Source organism: Microcebus murinus, chromosome 10 (genome assembly GCF_040939455.1).
Source record: "Microcebus murinus isolate Inina chromosome 10, M.murinus_Inina_mat1.0, whole genome shotgun sequence".
Lineage (NCBI taxonomy): Eukaryota > Metazoa > Chordata > Mammalia > Primates > Cheirogaleidae > Microcebus > Microcebus murinus.
Genome location: NC_134113.1, coordinates 71,337,852 through 71,357,768, shown reverse-complemented (window position 1 = coordinate 71,357,768; position 19,917 = coordinate 71,337,852). Strand labels below are relative to the sequence as shown.

General features: G+C 35.2%; 2 protein-coding genes across 2 annotated transcripts in view; both read right to left on the bottom strand.

Annotated features, from left to right (window-relative positions):
• Positions 1–394: 394 nt before the first annotated feature.
• LOC142873447 (uncharacterized) lies at positions 395–18,521 on the bottom strand. Its single transcript, XM_076007849.1, has 6 exons — positions 18,438–18,521; positions 15,820–15,920; positions 6,555–6,672; positions 2,895–3,063; positions 1,203–1,319; positions 395–574 (listed from the first exon to the last, which is right to left on the bottom strand). The coding sequence occupies exons 2-6, from the start codon at positions 15,833–15,835 to the stop codon at positions 395–397; spliced, it is 600 nt and encodes a 199-aa protein (XP_075863964.1). The 5' UTR covers positions 15,836–15,920; positions 18,438–18,521.
• LOC142873446 (lysosomal alpha-glucosidase-like) overlaps positions 16,563–19,917 on the bottom strand; it is a 39,245-nt gene continuing 35,890 nt past the window's right edge. Inside the window, exons 6-8 of the mRNA XM_076007848.1 lie at positions 18,438–18,522; positions 17,256–17,335; positions 16,563–16,625 (exon numbers count right to left, since the gene is read on the bottom strand). Coding sequence (XP_075863963.1) covers positions 16,563–16,625; positions 17,256–17,335; positions 18,438–18,522 — 228 coding nt within the window. The remainder of the gene's footprint in view (positions 16,626–17,255; positions 17,336–18,437; positions 18,523–19,917) is intronic.

Below are 19,917 nucleotides of genomic sequence, written 5' to 3'. Positions count from 1 at the left end.
TGGACCACCAAACAGCCACCATTAGCTTTTTTTGATAAATATTCAGCTTTGGACTGTGTTTCAGCACTTCCTCTTTATTCAACCATTGTGTCAAACATTTGCAATCGTCAGAAAGAATCCATTTTTCATCACACATACAATACAGTGTAGAAATGATTCACTGTTATGTTGTGAAAGCGAAGGAAGTCAAGCTTTGAGATGATTTCTCTCCTGATGCTCATTTAATTCATGTGGTACCCATCTATCCAGCTTCTTTACCTTGCCAATTTTGTTTCAAATGGCCCGATATTGTTGGGATAGTAATGTCAAACCTTGCTGCTAATTCACGCAAAGATTGAGATGAATTCACTTACACTACAGGTTTCAGCTCAATATTATCCACCTCGGTCTCAGGTCACCCACGTGGCTCATTTTCAAGATCAAAATCACTAAAACGGAACTTCTCAGGCTTCTCAGAACTTCTCGACATGCCATTAGCCACATCCTTCCCAAACACTTCATTGATATTTCGAGGTGTCTGTGCAGCATTGATTCCATGATGGAATTCATATTCCAAATTAACACAAATTTTTGCCTTATCCATGGTTTCACAAAAATTGTTCTATAAAAAGATTGAAAGTTAATTGCAAGCCAAAACATGTGGTTGAAAGAATGAGGATGTACCTTCATCATCATAACAATAAAAAACAAGAAGTGTCAAAGTGAAATGTCAACAAGTGAAATATCAACTGTCAAACTTAGTACTTCAGGAAATCGGACATTCCATACTAAATAACCTAATGTAATCTGCCTGACATCAAAACAAAGACTTGTAATTTGGTCAATTACTAAGGATAATTCCAATATCATACATTTGTCTGCTGCAACCTCCTGTTATAAAGAGAAAGTTTACTCATAGGTTATTTAAGATGATGCAATATGATCCCTCTCTTAGAAATTATAAAGAATGCATTTTCAAGAACAGTTTTAGAAAAGCTATTTGTCCAACATGCATTTCTTGGCATTCTCTCATAGTTCTTGAAAAACTCAATAACATGTAAATTTTCTAAAAATTCATTGAAATATATTTGAAAGCTATCTTAAAGAATAGTTTGATTTTTTAAATTCATATTTTTATGATTTTATATATATACATATATAGTTTTCTAACTCCAGTTTCTAATTACAGATTAATACTGAGTATAGCAATTATTCTCACTTGCCTTATTTCCAATTGCATTATTGTTTCTGGAAAGGGGGTAAAAGGCTCCAAGTTGCATCCAACGCAGGCAAAGTTCGTAAGTTGTATCTTCCTTAAACCCACATATATCAGCTCCAATCTGGACAAAAATTTTATTGACTTCAAAATATATCATTTATTAATTTTGCCATGAAAACCACACTGAAATATTTCAGGTTACACTATTTTTAATGACAAATACATTTAAGACTACAAGGATATCATTTTCATGTAGAATCTGAAAGTGTAAATATGCTTTCTGAGAAAAGCACATGGAATGAAATAGTGACAATCCCTCTTGTCTAGCCTTGATTAAAAGAAAACTGTGGGCAACATCATAGTATAAGCAAGTAGTCTTTGGGGTAAGCCAATGTACCTAAAAGTGCTTATTTTCAAGTGCAGTGCCATAAATTTCCTATCTCAATATAAGTTAAAAGACACAAAACCTTCCCAGTACATTTAGCTAATCCAAGAGCTTTAGTGGCTGACTACACAGGCTGGGACAAAAGGGCACAGGATTATTGCACCTGACTATAGTCTCCTTTTAAATTATAAATTACAGATACTTTGCTTCCTGACACCTAATGATGGCCTCTCCCAGTTCTGAAATCATTTTATTTCAGAGCTCTTCTTGTTCTCTTAGAAATATAACCTTTTGGCCCTGATGATTTGGTTACTGTCACAGCTTATAGTTTAAAAAGTCACAAAGAAGCAAAATATGGAGTCATAAAATATGTTATTAAATAATTGCAATAAAAATTTGAGTTCCCCAAGCCACAGAAGTTGTACTATATACTTCACTAAACTTTACAACCTTCATTGGAGAAAGAACAAGTCATGTTCCATTTCTCTCTGAGGCTGTGAATATTAAAAGTTTAGCCTCCATCAGTTTCTGATCTAGATACAACTTAAAGCTGTATTTACTTTTCACTGTTTCTTTAGCAAGTCTTCTTTGAATGTAGCTAATCCATCACTTGTACAACAATGCAATTGCACTGTTGCAATTCCTACAAAACTTCAGAGTTGACAACAATTTTATTTGCAGCTTTTCAAAAATAAGGCAAATATTACTCTGTATTTATTCTTTTAAAAAGTCATTGGGATATGGGAAAATTACTACAGTAAAATTTTCTAATTTGTTAACATAGCGGCCAATTCTTTAACAGCTAAATTGTTTCTTTATCACTAGGGTTCAGATAAGAGGAAGTATTTTGTTGTACACTTGAAGTATTTTGCTAGTTTAATTTCATTTCCTCTCTTCACAGGAGATGGAGATGATTCTAGAGTGAATTTTATGTCCCTACCTCCAAATGGTCCTTTCTTTTCTCCCCCACTACCTATACGGCTCATAATAATACATTGTAGAAGAGTCACGGAGGGTTAGGGAGAGAGATGAGTGGCAGGGGAAATAAACTACCCCAGTTTTACTATGACCAAGTACTTTAGTGTCTTAAGGCAAATAGAAAAAAAAAAAATAACTAAGTAAGATGTGATACTCCTGAGATCCTCATAGGTTGAGGGAATTTCTACAGTGACTAAATGAAGTGTATTGTTTGTAACGTCCTGAAAACAGCTTGAGTGCATTTCATCTTCATAGAAGTACGTTTCGCACCCCCAGATAATATGGATCAATAGATAGACCTTAATGTACTTATTGTTTAATTTTACAACTTACATATGGAATTCCAAAGAGGTTAAATTCTAACATTCCAATGATTGACATACGCATGTCTCTCCACCGTGAAAAATTATCACCCAGCCAATGACCCGTGTATTGCCCACTCCCAACAAATGTTGAACGGCTCAAAACAAATGGTCGCCTTCCTGTAGCATTCATAGAAGCACTGGAGAAAACATTAGAAAAGCTTTCTTCAGTATTACTTGAAAATGATCTTATTTAACTAAAAAAAACCCCATGGTTTAAAAATATATAAACAGTTATCCAATATTCATATAATTCAAATATTTTATCAAAGGTATAAATCCATATGCACATGAAATGGAGGGAATAAAGTGAATTGAAAAAAGGTCATATATAAATTATTATGTACATTTTATGAAAGAAGCTCTTAAAAGCCAATACTAAGCATCAAAACCAAATTTTCTTATACTAAACTCTTCTTGTGAGTTATCCTATGGTTCACGGTTTCTCAACCATAGCTATATATTAGAAACTTCTAGAAGCTTTAAAAAACAAAATAATGCCAAGACTCCATTCTTGGTCAATTAATCAAAATATCTAGGAATGGGACATGGACATCAGCATTTTAAAAAATTCTACGTGATTCTAATATGGTACCCTTGGTGGCCTTTATACTAATGTTTGAAATGTTAATAATTTTCTTTTGATAATTGATTTTATTTACCTAGTGAATCCTTACATGTATATGAAAAATGATATTTGTGTATTTTTTAGCAGCATTATAAGTTTTTGTTTTGGTTATTTTTTTTTAATTTTAACTTCTATATTTAGCCTTTTTCTTTTTTTTGAGACAGAGTCTCGCTTTGTTGCCCAGACTAGAGTGAGTGCCGTGGTGTCAGCCTAGCTCACAGCAACTTCAAACTCCTGGGCTCAAGCAATCCTATTGCCTCAGCCTCCCAAGTAGCTGGGACTACAGGCATGAACCACCATGCCCGGCTAATTTTTTCTATATTTATTAGTTGGGCAATTAATTTCTTTTTATTTATAGTAGAGACGGGATCTCGCTCATGCTCAGGCTGGTTTCAAACTCCTGACCTCAAGCAATCCACCCACCTGGGCCTCCCAGAGTGTTAGGATTACAGACGTGAGCCACTGTGCCCAGCCTATATTTAGCCATTTTTAATCAAACCTATAAACCAAGAATAAATTTAAATGGCCATGGCAATCCAACAGATCTAACTTAAACTCCCATCAGCTCTTCCATGTAAAATATTTCTTAATCTTTTGAGCATGTTTCTTAAATAATATAAAATGAAGCTAACAATACTTAACTTACAGGTTGTCATAGTATTTAAAAGAATATATGTACATTTTTTTTTCACAATTACTAGCACATAACAAGTAAGTTGTGCCTAACAGTGCAGCTTAAAATCTGCTTCACCCTAGTTAAACAACCTGAATCTCAGTTTTAGCCATTATTTACCCAGAACTCCAGGACCAATTATTTTTGTCTCTCAAGGATAAAATAATGCAAAAAAAGAAGTTGGGTTGGTTGTTAAATTGAATGATAGAAGCCCTACTAATAAATTCAGTAAACACTTCTATTGCCTTGTCAAGATGAATCTTGCTAATGCTTCCACTTAAAACTATTTTTATTATGTGTGTTTTGGAAAGTCATTTTTATTCTTTGAATTTCATTAAGCTCAGAATTTAGAAGTCATATTCACTTATCCCTGAGATATGAAAAGTGTTCAGAAACCTAATTCTCAACACTGAAGAGAAATACATGTCTAAATGTTCTCCTTTTATCCCTCCTCCCCATCTCCTCTTTGCCTAAACTCCATAACTAGCAGTTTCTTGGACAACCTAGGTGTGAGTGGTGCATTCTAAAGTCTAAAGAACTGATACCTTGCCTTATTAATTGAAATTTAGAATCCATATTAAAATGGGATAAATTAACATAAAATAGTTATAAACCACTTACTATCTCTGTTTTATAGCAGTAACATATGATTTTATTTTTAATGTTATGTATTTAATATATGTTATGTATTCTTTTTATTTTTTTAATTTTTTTTGCCAAGTCCTAATGGAATTGAAAACATAACATCTTTTGTAATCAGTACAAGAGTAATTTTTTTGGACAATAGGTTTAATTGGCCATATTTTAAAAATATATATTAAGAACTTTGTCAAGTTTACTATATAGTTTATTCATTTTGTTTTCAGTCAAATCAAAACCTAAGAATTTTTCAATAGTAAAGAGAGAGGCTTGTTATATGATTCATGTTCTTCTTCAGTTTTGTAAGTATCATTTTTACCCCAAAAAAATATTCATTAAGTTCCCTGAACTTCATAGCTCTAGAAACACAGCTATATTTCAAAACATAAAAATGGAATATACTTGTATATGACCAAACTAATGAGTTCTATCTTGATCCTCATACCTTAACACCAGTATTTCTGAGAGCTCACTTTATTATCAAATAGGCTGACTCTATCAATCATATCTGTTTTGCCCATCTTGATGACAACTTGTTAAAGTACTGCAATAAGTCTGAATTGGAATGAAGACCTGTTTTAGACAGACAAGGATGTAGCACATAGAAACACAGTGTTCTACACCTGTGGCTATAAAGCTATAAAAATTCTGCCAATGTAGGCTAGGAGAATCTCCTAATAGATACATACAGAAGAAGATAGAAATAATGTAACACAGCATATTCTCATGAGAGAACAGCATGACTCAGGTGGTCACTGAGAAGGTGCTTCAGGATCTGGGATTGTTAACTCCAGGAGAGAAGAGGCTTTGTCTGCCAAGCTTGAGCTGTCTGGCACTTAGTGTAACAGCGTGCACAAATCCTGACTTTGGACTCTAATGGTGGGAACTTTACCCATCAATATTTAATCAGGCCTAAAAAGGACTCTTCAAGCTGATGGTAGAAGAGGTCATTGTAGTCAAAGTAAGATAAAGGCAACATCAGTGTACAAACCCCTTAAAAACTGTAGAGCTTGTTAACAATTACAGATATAATTACATTATAAAATTGTCTCAAAATTCTATTTTATCTAGTATTTATCTGAAATCAAGATTTTAGCTTTGGCTGTCTTAGACAAGTTTTTATGCTTCTATAAGGGCCACTCTACCCTGCTTTTCTCTTGTTGCAACAAGTTAGTAAAAATTCTTGTAAAATCGATGAGAACATTTAGTAGAAATAATAAATCAGCCAGATAAAACATTAGAATAGAAAGATTATTTACGAATCTTTTTAAAAATTAAGAAACAATATAATAAAGTGTAATATTTGCTATAAACAGATTTTTTTACTATGTCTTAACACACTGACTACCATGCTAGAAAAAACAATTTTTCCCTGGGGCCATGGTATTTTATTAAAACAAAACTATTCTTTCTAATTGGTTATGTTTTTATTGTTTTCTATGCATGAATTATATATGCAACACGATCCACATTTTTAGAATTAAATTGTCAATATTAATTGTAACCATAGGAACATCAACAAATAAGATTTTCATGAACCAACTGCAGGGTTTTGCTTCACAAAGCCCCGAACTCAAAACTAGCCTGAGTTACATACAACTCACATAACAATGTGTTAAAGGGCATTTTAATAATAATTTGTGGATATTAAAACATATAAAACATTTCAAGAAGATTTACAAACTACTTACAAGAAAGTAGATGCTGCCTGTAACAGGCCAAACAGAGAATGTGTATCATAATGATATCCCAGATAAGTCTTGGAATCGGGGCATAATGTCTTCTCAGCCAAAAGTCTACCTGTGATATCTAAGGATGAAACAAAATAAATATGCATTCTTAACATAATTTAAATATCCTTGTATTTTATTTGTTTGTTTACATGTTGGTCACCCTAACTAGTCTATGAGCTCTCTGGGGACATCAAATGGCTTTCTAATTTGTGAAAACAATGTTATGTATATTGACATGACAAAACTTCTTGTGTTTTGAATTTGAGACACAGTTGGATATTAGTATCAAGACCAATGTGGATTCATCTCCAAAATACAAAACTAACTTATCATTAGGAAAATCAATCAACACAATTCCTATATTAACCTATTTTAAAAGAAGAATATAATCATCTCAACAAATATAAAACAAGTGTTTGATAAAACTCAACTTCATTATTAATTTAAAAATCTCTTAGTTAAACAGTAATAAAATGAAATTTTGTTAATCTTATTAAGCTTATCTACAAAAATACCTATAAAAATTTCATATGTAATTGCAAAATAGTAAAACTATTTCATTGACACTGGGAACAAGAAGGTACCAGCTGTCACCACTTCAGTTCAATCCTGTACTGGAGTTCTCATCTAGCAATAAGTCAAAGAAAAAGAAATCAAAGATGAAAGGATTAGAATAGAAACCAATTAGATGAATAAGTCATACATGATAAAATTGTCTACATAGAAAATCCTAAAGTATCAACACATAAGTTATGATACTTAATACGACAGTATAGCAATTTTATTAATCTTATTAAGCTTATCTACAAAAATACCTATAAAAAATTTCATATGTAATTGCAAAATAGTAAAAATATTTCATTGACACTGGGAACAAGAAGGTACTGAATAAAAAAACAACATATAAACTCAAAACAATTACATTACATAAAATAGCAACAAATACTAATTAAAATGATTTTTAAAAGAGGGCATTTATAATAGTATGATACAGAGAACTTAGAAATCAGATTAACTAATTAAGACTAAAAGTTCATAAAGACATTATAAAATTTTTACAAAATGTAAATTTAAAAGAAGTATAAAGAGGGAAAATATCATATCGTTGGGAACTCTGTATTAAAAGGGTATTGATTCTTTCCAAATTGATCTATGGATTTCATTGCAACACCAGCCAAAATACTCTTAAAGAAGGCCAAGGTGGAAAGACTTATTTCCCATGTTATTTCTAGGTTAATTATAAATCAATAGAAATTAACACAGCAGCATATTGGTGAAGGGAAAGAAAAATGAACCCATAGAACAGAAAAAGTGGCCTACAAGCAATAGGTAGTATACATGAATATCTAGCATAAGAAAAAGTGAGTAGTGTAGATCAGTGGGAGAAAGGATAAACTTTTCATTGGTTCTGAGACAATCTTCTTCCACATAGAAAAAAAAATGAAGTTAAATTGTTACCTCATACTGCTCAAAATCAAGTAGATTAAAGACCTAAATAAATGTGAAAGGGAAAAAAATTATAAAATATATTTTAAATGCCTTTATAACCATGCATGGGAAAATATTTTTTAAATTACAAATTGATAAAGAAAAGAATTGATAAATGTAGCAATATTTTAGTCAGGAACTTGTGTTCAACAAAAGATACTAAAAAAGGGAGTAAAAAGATAAACCAGAAGAAATTGCTAGAGATATTTGTAACACATATAACTGAAAAAATCCGTATAAAAAAGCTCACATCTCAATAGAAAAAAGGGGAAAACCCTTGAAAATAGGTCAATAAAACCTGAAGAACTAATGAAGAGGGCAAATGTTTACTCTCCTTTATAATTAAAGATATGCAAATTAAATACATAATGGACTGACATTTCACACTCACCAGACTGACAAAAAATAATATTTTCTTTGAAGTTCTGGCCAATTCAGGAAAATGCCACCCTGGGTTTGCTTTCCCTTTATCCCAGCCTCACTTCTTTCTGCCCTTACCCTTCCTGCTTTAGCATTGCTTCTCTCTTCCCAATAAAGTCTTTCCCAGATAAGCCTTGCCTCAGGCTCTGTTTTCCAGGGCATCTATAAGCTAGGACATCGTCCTCTGCCACTGTTGAAAGTAATGGCATAGGACAGAATTCTCCTTCCTTTTTTGGTTGCTACTGACAAAATTTTGATTTTTACCACTTTTTCCCACTTCATTAATGACTAACGATGTGAAATTATGGGTGTAGCTTCATTTGCGGTTGTCATGTGGAAGTCTCTGATTATATTTGCCCTTATGTTTACAGTTGGTCCCTTCACTAGACTGTGAGCATTTTAGCAACAGCTGTCCTTCTGGTTTGTGGGCTCAGCCCCTTGGACAAATATAACTGGTGGTAAGTGTCTTATCCTGTGCATAACAGATAGTGAATGATTAACAGATATTTGCAGAATGAGTGATCCTGCGGTAAGCATCTAAAGGATTCTTACACAGAGCACGGTAACTAGAAAATAATCTCGCATTTCTACAAATGATTGAATAAGAAGAAAGAAGTAGAAGGCACATAAAGATTAGGTCAAATATATGAAAAAATTGGCCAGGTGCAGTGGCTCATTCCTGTAATGTTTGCACTTTGGGAGGCTTAGGTACCGGTAGGAGGATTGCTTGAGACCAGGAGTTCGAGACCAGCCTGAGCAAGAGCGAGACCCCATCTCTACAAAAAATAGAAAAAAATTAGCCAGGTGTGGTGATGCACATGGGTAGTCCTAGCTACCCAGGAGACTGAGGCAGGAGGATTGCCTGAGCCCAGGAGTTTGAGATTGCAGTGAGCTATGATCCCATATAATGATGCATTCCTTCTTGCTTGGGCAACAGAATGAGAGCCTATCTAAAACAAACAAACAAACAAAAATGCTAGACTAAGTGATGATTTTCTTCCTGAAGATTTTTAAAAACAGAAGACTTCACAACTGTACAAGAAAATTTGAGCATTGCCAAAACTAAGTAGGGAAAATTCTAGGTACCACTAATGTCTCCTACCTGTTGTAAGAATCACTGCTTCAGCATACTCACTAAAGGGACTAAGGGTCTCATCTACTTTTGGCAGAAACTCAAACTTTCTGGAAAGGCAAGATTGGAACAGGAAAGGACTCCTCTCTCCAAAATATTAATAACTAATTGTTGAAACAAATAAGATAAGTGACTGGAAATTAATCCTTGTTTTTTAAAAAACTATTTGCAATAGGGATTAGCCTACCCTTAACAGCTTTTCCATTTCTGTCAGAGGTGAGAGATGTAAACACTCAAGAATAATGTCTTGTACCCTGTGGGCACCCCCAAAATATATTTTTTGTAATATCATACCAACCAAGAAAAAAATATATAATATCTGTCTCTGGGCCAGGCACTGTGGCTCACGCCTGTAATCCTAGCACTCTTGGAGGCCAAGGCCGGAGGATGGCTCAAGGTCAGGAGTTTGAAACCAGCCTGAGCAAGAGCATGACCCTGTCTCTACTAATAATAGAAAGAAATTAATTGGCCAACTAAAAGCATATGAAAAAAATTAGCAAAGCATGGTGGTGAATGCCTGTAGTCCCAGCTACTCAGGAGGCTGAGGCATAAGGATCATTTGAGCCCAGGAGTTTTGAGGTGGCTGTGAACTAGACTGAGGCCACAGCACTCTAGCCTGGGCAACAAAGTGAGACTCTGTCTCAAAAAACAACAACAAAAAAATACCCGTCTCTGAAATATATTTGGACTATGTAGCTGAAGCAAGGCCAGCAAGAAAAAAATTGCTGCATAAAAGTCTAAAATATGAAAAGTAAAGGGATAGTTCAGAAAGGTTATTAAAAAATATTTTCTCTAGGAAGAGATTCTTCAAAGTACTTGTAAAAAGAAAGTTGTTTTTTAATGTAGCAAATTTTATCATTTTATTTAAGTTTGGATAAAAGTTTGCCTTTGATTGAAAAATTATTTTTCCCCATGCCTTGGGGTATATAGAATATTAACTCAACAATAGTTACTGTAATGCAAAGGGAAATATGAAAAGGATTTGCCTTTTTGTCCTGATTTATAATCTTCTGCATTATTTGAATAAAATAAAATGGAAATGAATTTGAGAGGTTTTCAAGCTGACTAGAGATTACAGACATAAGCAAGACTGGTATGGTTGTGTGAATCTATCTGCCTGCTTACATGGGATTCTGTCAAAGAAACTCCAATCAAAGATCAAAGTTCAGTTTCTAGTGTTAGCTTCACACTTAAGTGATTTTACTTATGAGTAAATTTACTTATGAGCAGTATCCATGTAATAAAAAAGTCCAGATCTGGAATCAGATAGACCTGACCTCAACTCCTGGCACTGACATTGACAGACACTGTGACCCTGAATAAGGTTCTTCACTATTCTGAGCCTCAGTTTCTTTATCTGGAAGACAGAACTAGTCATTCTGACTTCATTGGTATATTGTGAGAATTAAATTAAATGAGTATCAATAATAGCTCTTTTTATTTTATTGCTTATTTACTTATTGTATTAATAAGCATTACTAATATTACATTAAGAATAAATATTATGAATTGATATTATTTAATATGAAATAAAAATATTCCCTAATTTTACATTGTCTCCTTGTACAATTTAGGCCTTCTAAGTATAGTCTCAACCTGCCTACCAGGACTCTGTTTGTTTAGCCTAAACTTATGTGAAGCCCAATCTCAAGGCAATTCATTGCAAATTGGAGTGAAGCTGTTGTGCACATCTCACTGAAGAATTAATAAGATCAGCCCTGGAGTGACATAAATCTCTACTAGCAAGTAAGCTATAGCATGGAGAAATCAAATTTCAAATTATTAACTTGTGTTTTGCCCTAGCAACATATTTCTCCCCATTGTTTCAAGATGTTTCAAGATGTCTCCTTTATTTCAACAGATGTTTGGGAAGGCTTTCTGAAAAGCAGTGATTCTCAGCAGACTAATTTATTTCCAAGTTTTACCTCCAGAAATCTAATCTAAGGAAATTATATGGGGGTGGGGAGTGTAAGAGAAAGAGGTGTTTGAGTATGATGAAGGCAGTGAGGGAGGAAAAAAGCAGTTCACCAAGGCTAGACAGTGGGGGATGCTATTATAATTTTTAAGGCACTAGGAGAAGATAGAGATTTGGTGCTCTGCCTGTGGTCTACACTCTCACAGTACCCTAGAGAAGAGAAAAGACACTTGAAGAAATATGGGTATATAGAACACTTCAGGAGGCTATCAGTATTATAAATCCAAGGTTCTCCAGCCCTGCAAAGATCTCCCATGCGCATGCTGAGAAACAGCAGGACAAGAATTTAGGCAGACATCGGGTTTGAACAACTAGGCTTGCATCTCCACAGAAACCAAAGACTGAAAGATCTCAAATGGCTTTCCTCTGCTGGAAAATGAGTAGGATCTTTGCATAACACTGAGAGTAGAAAGAAGAGGACTCCAGTAATAATTAAGAAAGATTTTTCCACCTGGGAAGGGCAGGATAGGGGCCAAGAAACAGACATGGTTTGTTTTAAAGGAAATAAAGCAATGCAATACTTCTTATATGGCCATGATTTAAATTAGGATGGTGTCTTATGAAATCCAGAGAGTTTAACGAGTAAGAAAGTTGTCAGGCTTAGTAGGAGAAGATTGAGGAGGTGTTTTGCAAAAAAAAAAAAATCAAGTCCAAGAAATATAATAATTTGGTTGAGAAAGGTTTGTGCACAATTTGGTACCAAAATAAGGATAAAGTCTACTGCATCTAAATATAAGCAAAAGAAGCCTAGATAGTAATAGAGCTTGCAGTCATGGTATGGTAGTCGGAACAAAACCTCCAAGATTGTTCACCCTGGGAATCTGTAAATGTTATCTTACGTGCCAAAAGGGACTTTGCAGATGTGATTAAGAACTTTGATAAACACTGTATGTTCTCACTCATATTCAGAAACGAAAAAAAAGATTGATCTCATAGAAGTAAACAGTAGAACAGAGGTTACTAGAATCTGGCAAGGTAGGAAGAAGGGGGTATAGGAAAAGATTTGTCAAAAGATCCAAAATTATAGCCAGAGAGGAGAAACAACTTCTGGTGTTTTATAGCACTGTGGGATGACTATAGTTAATAATAATAATATGTTATATATTTTAAATATTAATAGCTAGAGGAGAGGACACTGTATGTTCCCAACACAAAGAAATGATAAATGTTTGAAATGATAAATATGCTAATTACACTGATCAGATCATTATACATTATATGTACAAAACATCACTATATGCCCCATAGTGTAAATAATCATTACAAATTAATTTTTAAAAGATTAAGAACTTTGAGATAGGAAGAGTATATTGCATTACCCAGGTGGGTCCAGTCCAATGATACTAATCCATACATGGGGAAATCTTTACCAGTTGTGTTCAGAAAGATGTGAAGATGGAGGAAGGGTCAGAGGAAATGCAACATTGCCAGCTTTGAAGATAGGGGAACATGGCTGTAAGCCGAGGAATGTGGGAGCTGGAAAGGAAGTAAAAGGACCCTCCCCTAGAGTTTCCAGAAAGGAAGGCAGCTCTGCCAATACCTTCGTTTTAACCCAGTGAACCCCATGGCAGATTTCTAACCTACAGAACTATAAGATAATAATAAATTTGTATTGTTTTTCAGTCACTAAATTTGTACTAATTCATTATTGTAGCAACAGAAAATTAATCCATATGGCAAAAGGTCTAAGTGTTCCAACTGATAAGATGGTACCAATTATGGGGCACCTGATAAGTGATTTATCACCTCCCAGCATTGGAAAGCACCCATCTCAAGTGAAAAGAACATGCGTGACGTTATGCTAACTGAAATTAGCCAGGCACAGGAGGACAAATTCTGCATAATCTCACTTATAAGTGGAATCTTAAAAAGTCCAACTCATGGAAGCAGAGCATAGAATGGTGGTTACCTGGGGCTGGTGGAGAATTAGGGAGATGTTGGTGAAAGGATACAAAATTTCAGTTAGACGGGAGGAACAAATTCAGGAGATCTATAGTAGAACATGGTGATTATAGTTAATAAAAATGTATACTTGAAAACTACTAAAATAGTAGATTGTAAATGTTTCCACTATAAAAAAAAGTATGTGAGGTAATAGATATATCAGTTTGATTTAGTTATTCTACAATGTATAGATATATCAAAGCATACATGTTGTGTGTATTTGGACTGCTCCACCAACTGGCCATTCCTTTTCTCTCTCCCGTTCCTCAGGCCCCCTTATTCTCTAAGACACAATAATATTGAAATTAGGCCAATTAATAACCCCACAATGGCCTTTAAGTTTTCAAGTAAAAGGAAGAGTCACACATCTCTTGCTTTAAATTAAAAGCTAGAAATGATTAAGCGTAGTGAGGAAGACATGTTGAAAGCCAAAATAGGCCGAAAGCTGGACCTCTTGAACCAAACAGTTAGCCAAGGTGGGAATGAAAAAAGATGATATGGCCCCCAGCAATGGTACTGCTGGTAATGCGTGAGCCATGGACATACATGTTCCTAATATTCAAACAGTGTCAGAATTCCTAAAGTCTCTCATCTACATATCCCTTTTGTACATAGATTCAGAGATTCTCAAAGTTAAATCACATCTCTCGAAAATGTATCCAGTGCGTATCATAAAGGCTCTACTTGCAGATAGCTCTTTACACACCAGTTTTGATAGGTTCCTTTGTACATATCCACCCTGGGAGTGGTTCTACTCTTATTTTTCTGAAACTTCTTGGCTTTTTCCCGCAGAATCATTAATTTCAGCTTTTATGACTTTTTAAAATGCATTTTGTTTGGGAATAGCAGCAAGGATTGAAGGAGTCTAATAGGCAAAGAAATCTAATTCTAGTCTGGGTTCTGCTGCCTTGAAATGTTTGCCTCTCTTTTTAGATATACAAAATGGAGATATTAATATTTTAAGTTGTCTTTGTTATACATTTTGAAGATACATAAGATCATAAATACTAAAAGCCTTTGGTTCCTTTTGAAAGAAATGGGGGAGGGAGAATCTTATCCATTTAAAGGATTACTGTTTCTACCATAAACTTTTCCCCCAACCTGTTATTATTTTGAAGAGAACATATTTCTAAAGAAATGTGGAACCTCTTGACATTTAATTTCCAAATCTACATACTTGAGAATAAGTCTAATGCAACTCTTAATGATTTTTTGATACATAAAGCACAGCTGAATCACCTTAATTCGGCTATCAGTTATGGCTTAAATTTAACCACATAGTTCAGCTCATGTTAAAGCCATTCATAGTGTACATAAAACAATGACAGGAACGTAGACATTGTGTAAAAATCTTCTTATCCCCCTGCAGGTGAAGGCAGCTACCTCATCATATTCTTTCACTCCTGAGAGAACATTTTAAGCAGTAACTATATCGTAATAGAGCCAACCTGCTCAGCCACAAAGAAAAAGATGTTACAAATGTAGATAATTACCCACAGAAGCGTGGTGGGTAATTATAGAACTCCTGTACTTTAACCAGAATATAACACCTAATTATCTGAAAAGCTTAACTTTATACAATCAGAAACAGTTACCAATCAAAGAGATTACACAAAATGGTAAAAAAAAAACAAAAAAAAAAAACAAAAAAAAAAACACCTTAGATTGTTGAATTGTAAAAGAGATAAAAAGAAATTTAATATTGGTTAAAAATAGCACAGGGAATAAAAATATTCATCAGATAACTGCATCAGGTCTTTACAGCAGTTAGGCTCAGTATCTTGGTAACGCTCGCCTGGACTGCAAGCAGATTTCTTCAATACTTTTTACAATAATCTGTTTTAGAGAGAATGCATCTGAGAGCTAAACTGGACTTGTTTCTTTCTTTCATGTCCCCACTTGGTATTAACAGTCTCTTTCTTCTCAAATTCATACTCTTTCCCGTTTTTCAAGTTCCACATAGTTATAGATTGGTCCTTTAAAAGAATATAAACCAGGAATAAGATAGCTAAGCATGAGGCCATCAGTTGTGGAAGGATTATTCCAGGGAGGGTAAAAATGAGGGCTGTTTTAGACAGCCGGTTCTGGCTTTATTCCCCTGGAGCAATGAAGATGATAGAAAAGTGTTAGAATAATTGTCAGCTATATTTGTTGCTTATTTGCAGAGTTTGACAAAGCATTCGAAGTTACGTTTAAATTCTCCTAAATCATTTGCAATAGATACAATGGTAGCTATTATTGTATACCTACTGTATGCCACTCACCTGCTTTACATATCATGTTTTAAATCCTCAACTTGCAAATAGTATTCAGATCCTCATTCCACAGTCGAAAGAAGGTAAAGACCTTGTCTAAGTTCACAAGCCTAGAAAAGTGCCTGAGCTGGGATTTGGAGCCAATGTGACCCAAACGCCCACACTTGTTCCCCGTGTCATGTTGTCATGTTCCTTGTGTCATGAAAGCTGCCTTTCTCTGGGTAAGTGCTTCCACACCACTTTGTACCCTAGCACACAGGTGCCTCCTTGCTGAAGTCATCATCTATGATTTCATGTACTCCCTGACATTTTAATCAAATATAGTTCAAAGAGCAGTATGACATTTTCATTTCTAAAAACCCAAGCTTCCTCCATTCTCTTCTTCCTCATCCTCTGCTTCAAGAATGCAAAACTCAAACGCATTCTCAAGACTGCCTGAAAACCCCACTATGCTTCTTTCATAAATTCACTCTGCCTCTCTGATATGGCATATGGCCTTCACAGTCTCCTTACTCTTCGGGCTTCTTACTCCCCAAGTTCCATCACACTCCCCATGTCACTCCCACTAATGACTAAGTCTTTAAAATCAAAGTTTTTCTAACAGGAAGATCTTCATTCTCCTACCACCTAACCCTTACATTTATGCACATGCAGTTTCTCCTTCTTTCTCCAGCAAAAATAAGAATGTGGTCCTGCTCTGTTAAAACTCTATTTACAATTGGTGCTATCCTATGCTATCTTTACAGTAGCTTTCATCTTTGGATTAACTCCTTTTTCTTTTGTGTTGCCACCTCATCCAGTGCATTAGCTCGTTCCTAACAGCAAATAAACATAATCTAGTATCTCCCATTTCTTAAAAACCAAGACAATAAAACAATACATATTTTTTTGAGACCGAGTCTCACTCTGTTGCCCGGGCCAGAGTGCCATGATGTCAGCCTAGCTCACAGCAACCTCAAACTCCTGGGTTGCTCAAGCAATCTTTCTGCCTCAGCCTCCTGAGTAGCTGGGACTACAGGCATGCGCCACCATGCCCGGCTAATTTTTTCTATATATTTTTAGTTGGCCAATTAATTTCTATTTTTAGTACAGACGGGGTCTCGCTCTTGCTCAGGCTGGTTTCGAACTCCTGACCTTGAGCAATCTTCCCACCTCAGCCTCCCGCCTCAGCTTCCCAAAGTGCTAGGATTATAGGCGTGAGTCACAGCACCCAGCCAGCAATACCTTCTTTACTCACATTCTTCTCAGCTACAACCCCATTTCTCTACCCCTCTTCAGAACAAAACTACCTACTCAAGCTCTGTTTACTCCTCTAAGATTTCTTCACCTCCCTTTCACTCTCTAATTGATTTTAGTCTGATATCCATACCCTCTACTCCACTGAAACTAATAGTGCTCATCTCTGTGTTGCTCAGCTCTGGTCACATTCTTCTGTGGACCCCTACCTCCTGCTGCTCATCGCCCGAACCACCACTGATGGTCTGGACACATTCTGCACTCATTGTATTTGACTTTTTGGCAGCATCTGATAGCAATGACTATGCAGTTTTCTCAGCTGATTCATAAGAAATCACTCATTCCTGCCTTTCTTCCTCTTTATCCAATCACTTCCATTTGGTTTTCTTGACTCTATATTTTCTTCTGTACGAAGCCTAAGGGTTGGGGTGCAGGGTCACTCAGGGCTCAGGGTTGGGAGGCCCATTTGTCTATTTCATTTTTTACTCTCTCTCATTCTCAGTGCATTGACACATCCATCCCATTTTCAATGCATATAATTCCCAGTTTTTTATCTCAAGCCCAAATGGCTTCTCTCCAGACTTACGCATCTCACTGCCTGCTTGATATTTTCATTTAGATATTTCATAAAACAATAAAAGAGAATAATATTTGCACAGCATTTCTTTTGCCTAACAAGTAAAATGTAGAGGGAGGTCAGTGTTTACAGGATTTGAGGAAGGTGAGTGAAACTTAATGGTTTATCAGTTCTCTAAACTAGATTTTATTCGTTTGCTTTTCTCTTTTGTCATGGTTTCACTGGGAACTGAATCACTGCACATGAAAATGGCTGTAATTGCAAAGGAAGTATAAATAAAAAGCTATAATCACTCAAACTAGAAGTCTGCAGTCAAGGTTAAGCCTCTCTGACTGCAAAACTCTATTTCTCAATTAAACTCTACTTCACAACTTTTCCATCATGTAACATTTTCTATTGTACTTCAGTTACAAAAATAGCAAAAAAAAAAAAAAAAAAAAAAAATATTGGGAATTATAAGTTGATCAGACCTTGTAGCCAAAGAGAAGAATTCAGTCACCTGAGATTCAGCAGCAATACCATACCCTGCCTCTTTGTTGGGAGAGCCAAAGAAAGGCATCTCTAGTTCCTTCCTAGATAAGTGAGAACACAATTCTCAATCATTCCAAGGCCTTCCTACCAAGAAGTACAGTAGGCACACATACGAGTTTTGAGATTTCCGTATTATTCTTACTTAGATTGGTGATCTAAGAGCTTATTATTCCTAGATTGGTGAGTTCATACTTTCCTAAGACAAACCAATAACACTAATGAGACTTTTCTGTATAAGATGTAAAAATGTTTCAAAATCATTTAGTGTTTTCAGTCTACTTACCAGGTACATAGGGTGGATTGTTTAGACTATTCTTTTCACATCCTGGATACTGGCCTGTCCCAAAATTGGTTGGTTCATTCATATCCTTATATAAAGACAAGAACTTATTGAGTAATAATGAGCATAGATTTCTTACTTCCCATTGAGGGAACAGAGCACATAAAGATCATTAACTCCACAGACATATTTTAAGTATGTAAATGTGTGGGGTGGTAAGCTAGGAGCTCTACGAGGCATAGAAATAAACAAGATAGTGTCCCTGGTCTCAAATAGCATAGACTGGCAAATGAGCAATGGTTTCACAAATCTATAAATGTCACCACGCAGGAATAGATATACCACCCATTTCTGTTCTGTGAATGGCAATTCTAATCTTCCAATGGCTATGAACATAGATCATTCTTAATTTCTTTTTCTTGATGTTCACATCTAATTTGTTGGCCAATCCTGTTAATTTTATCTTGAAAATATATGCAGAATGTGACCACACCTCATTCACTCCATTGCTACTATCTCAAGCTACACACTACAGTTGTCTCTTGCCTAGAATGTCGCCATAGATTCTTAACCGGTCTCTCTTTTCAACAGGAGCCCAAGTGGATTGATGTGAAAGCTAATGAAACTTAAGTTGCCTGGTAACATTTTTGCATGACCCCTTCCATACTTTAAACCTAATTCTCTATTTGTAATTTTTAAATATTTTCTAAATAGAGTTACTCAAATTGTATAAAGCTTCATAAAACCTAGATTCAACACCTCTGTTTTCACAGTTTTTTGCCTTCCTATAGTCTACTCTCAGTATAGCAACCAGAGTAATCCTTTCAAAAACTTCTGCTTAAAACCCTCCAGTGGTTTTACATAGAGTAAAACCAGAGACAACTCACTCAAAGTAAAAGCCAAAGACCTCATAATTGGTCCATGACGCCTTTTATGATACTGTCTCTATACCCTTGTGACCTTTTCCTCTACAATTGTTCCTCCTGGTTACACTGTTCTAGCCATACTGGCCTTCTTGCTGCTGCTGAAAAATGTCAGGCCTGCTCTGCTTTGGGGCTTTTGTACTTGCTGTTCCTTTGCTTGGATGCTCTTCCCTCAAATATCCCCCATAGCTCATCCTCTGGACTTTACATGATCAATTATCACTTTCCCTGACCATGCTATATAAATTCCAATCTTAATTAAGTTCACAAACTTCCTACTCTACTTCTTAGATTAATTTTTCTCCTTGGCAGTTACTATTATCCAACATATTCTAAGTTTTACTTATTTATCTTGTTTATTGCCTATATCTCCCGCTAAAATGTCAGCTCCATGAAGGCAAGAATTTTTCTGAATCAATCCCCAATGCCTCCTGGTATGGAGTAAGTGCTTGATAAATATATGTTTGTTGAAATAACAGAAAACAGGAATTCTTTTTAGTAAGGGTACCAGGGAAGGCTCCATGGATAAGTTGGTATGGAGGTTGCATGTTGTTGGGCTC

Coding starts and splice junctions, on each gene's coding strand:
- LOC142873447 (XM_076007849.1), bottom strand. Junction 3,064..6,554: donor CAGGCAGCATCTACTTTCTT/GTAAGTAGTTTG, acceptor TGTTTTCTCCAG/TGCTTCTATGAATGCTACAG. Junction 1,320..2,894: donor ACCTCTTTGGAATTCCATAT/GTAAGTTGTAAA, acceptor ATTTTTGTCCAG/ATTGGAGCTGATATATGTGG.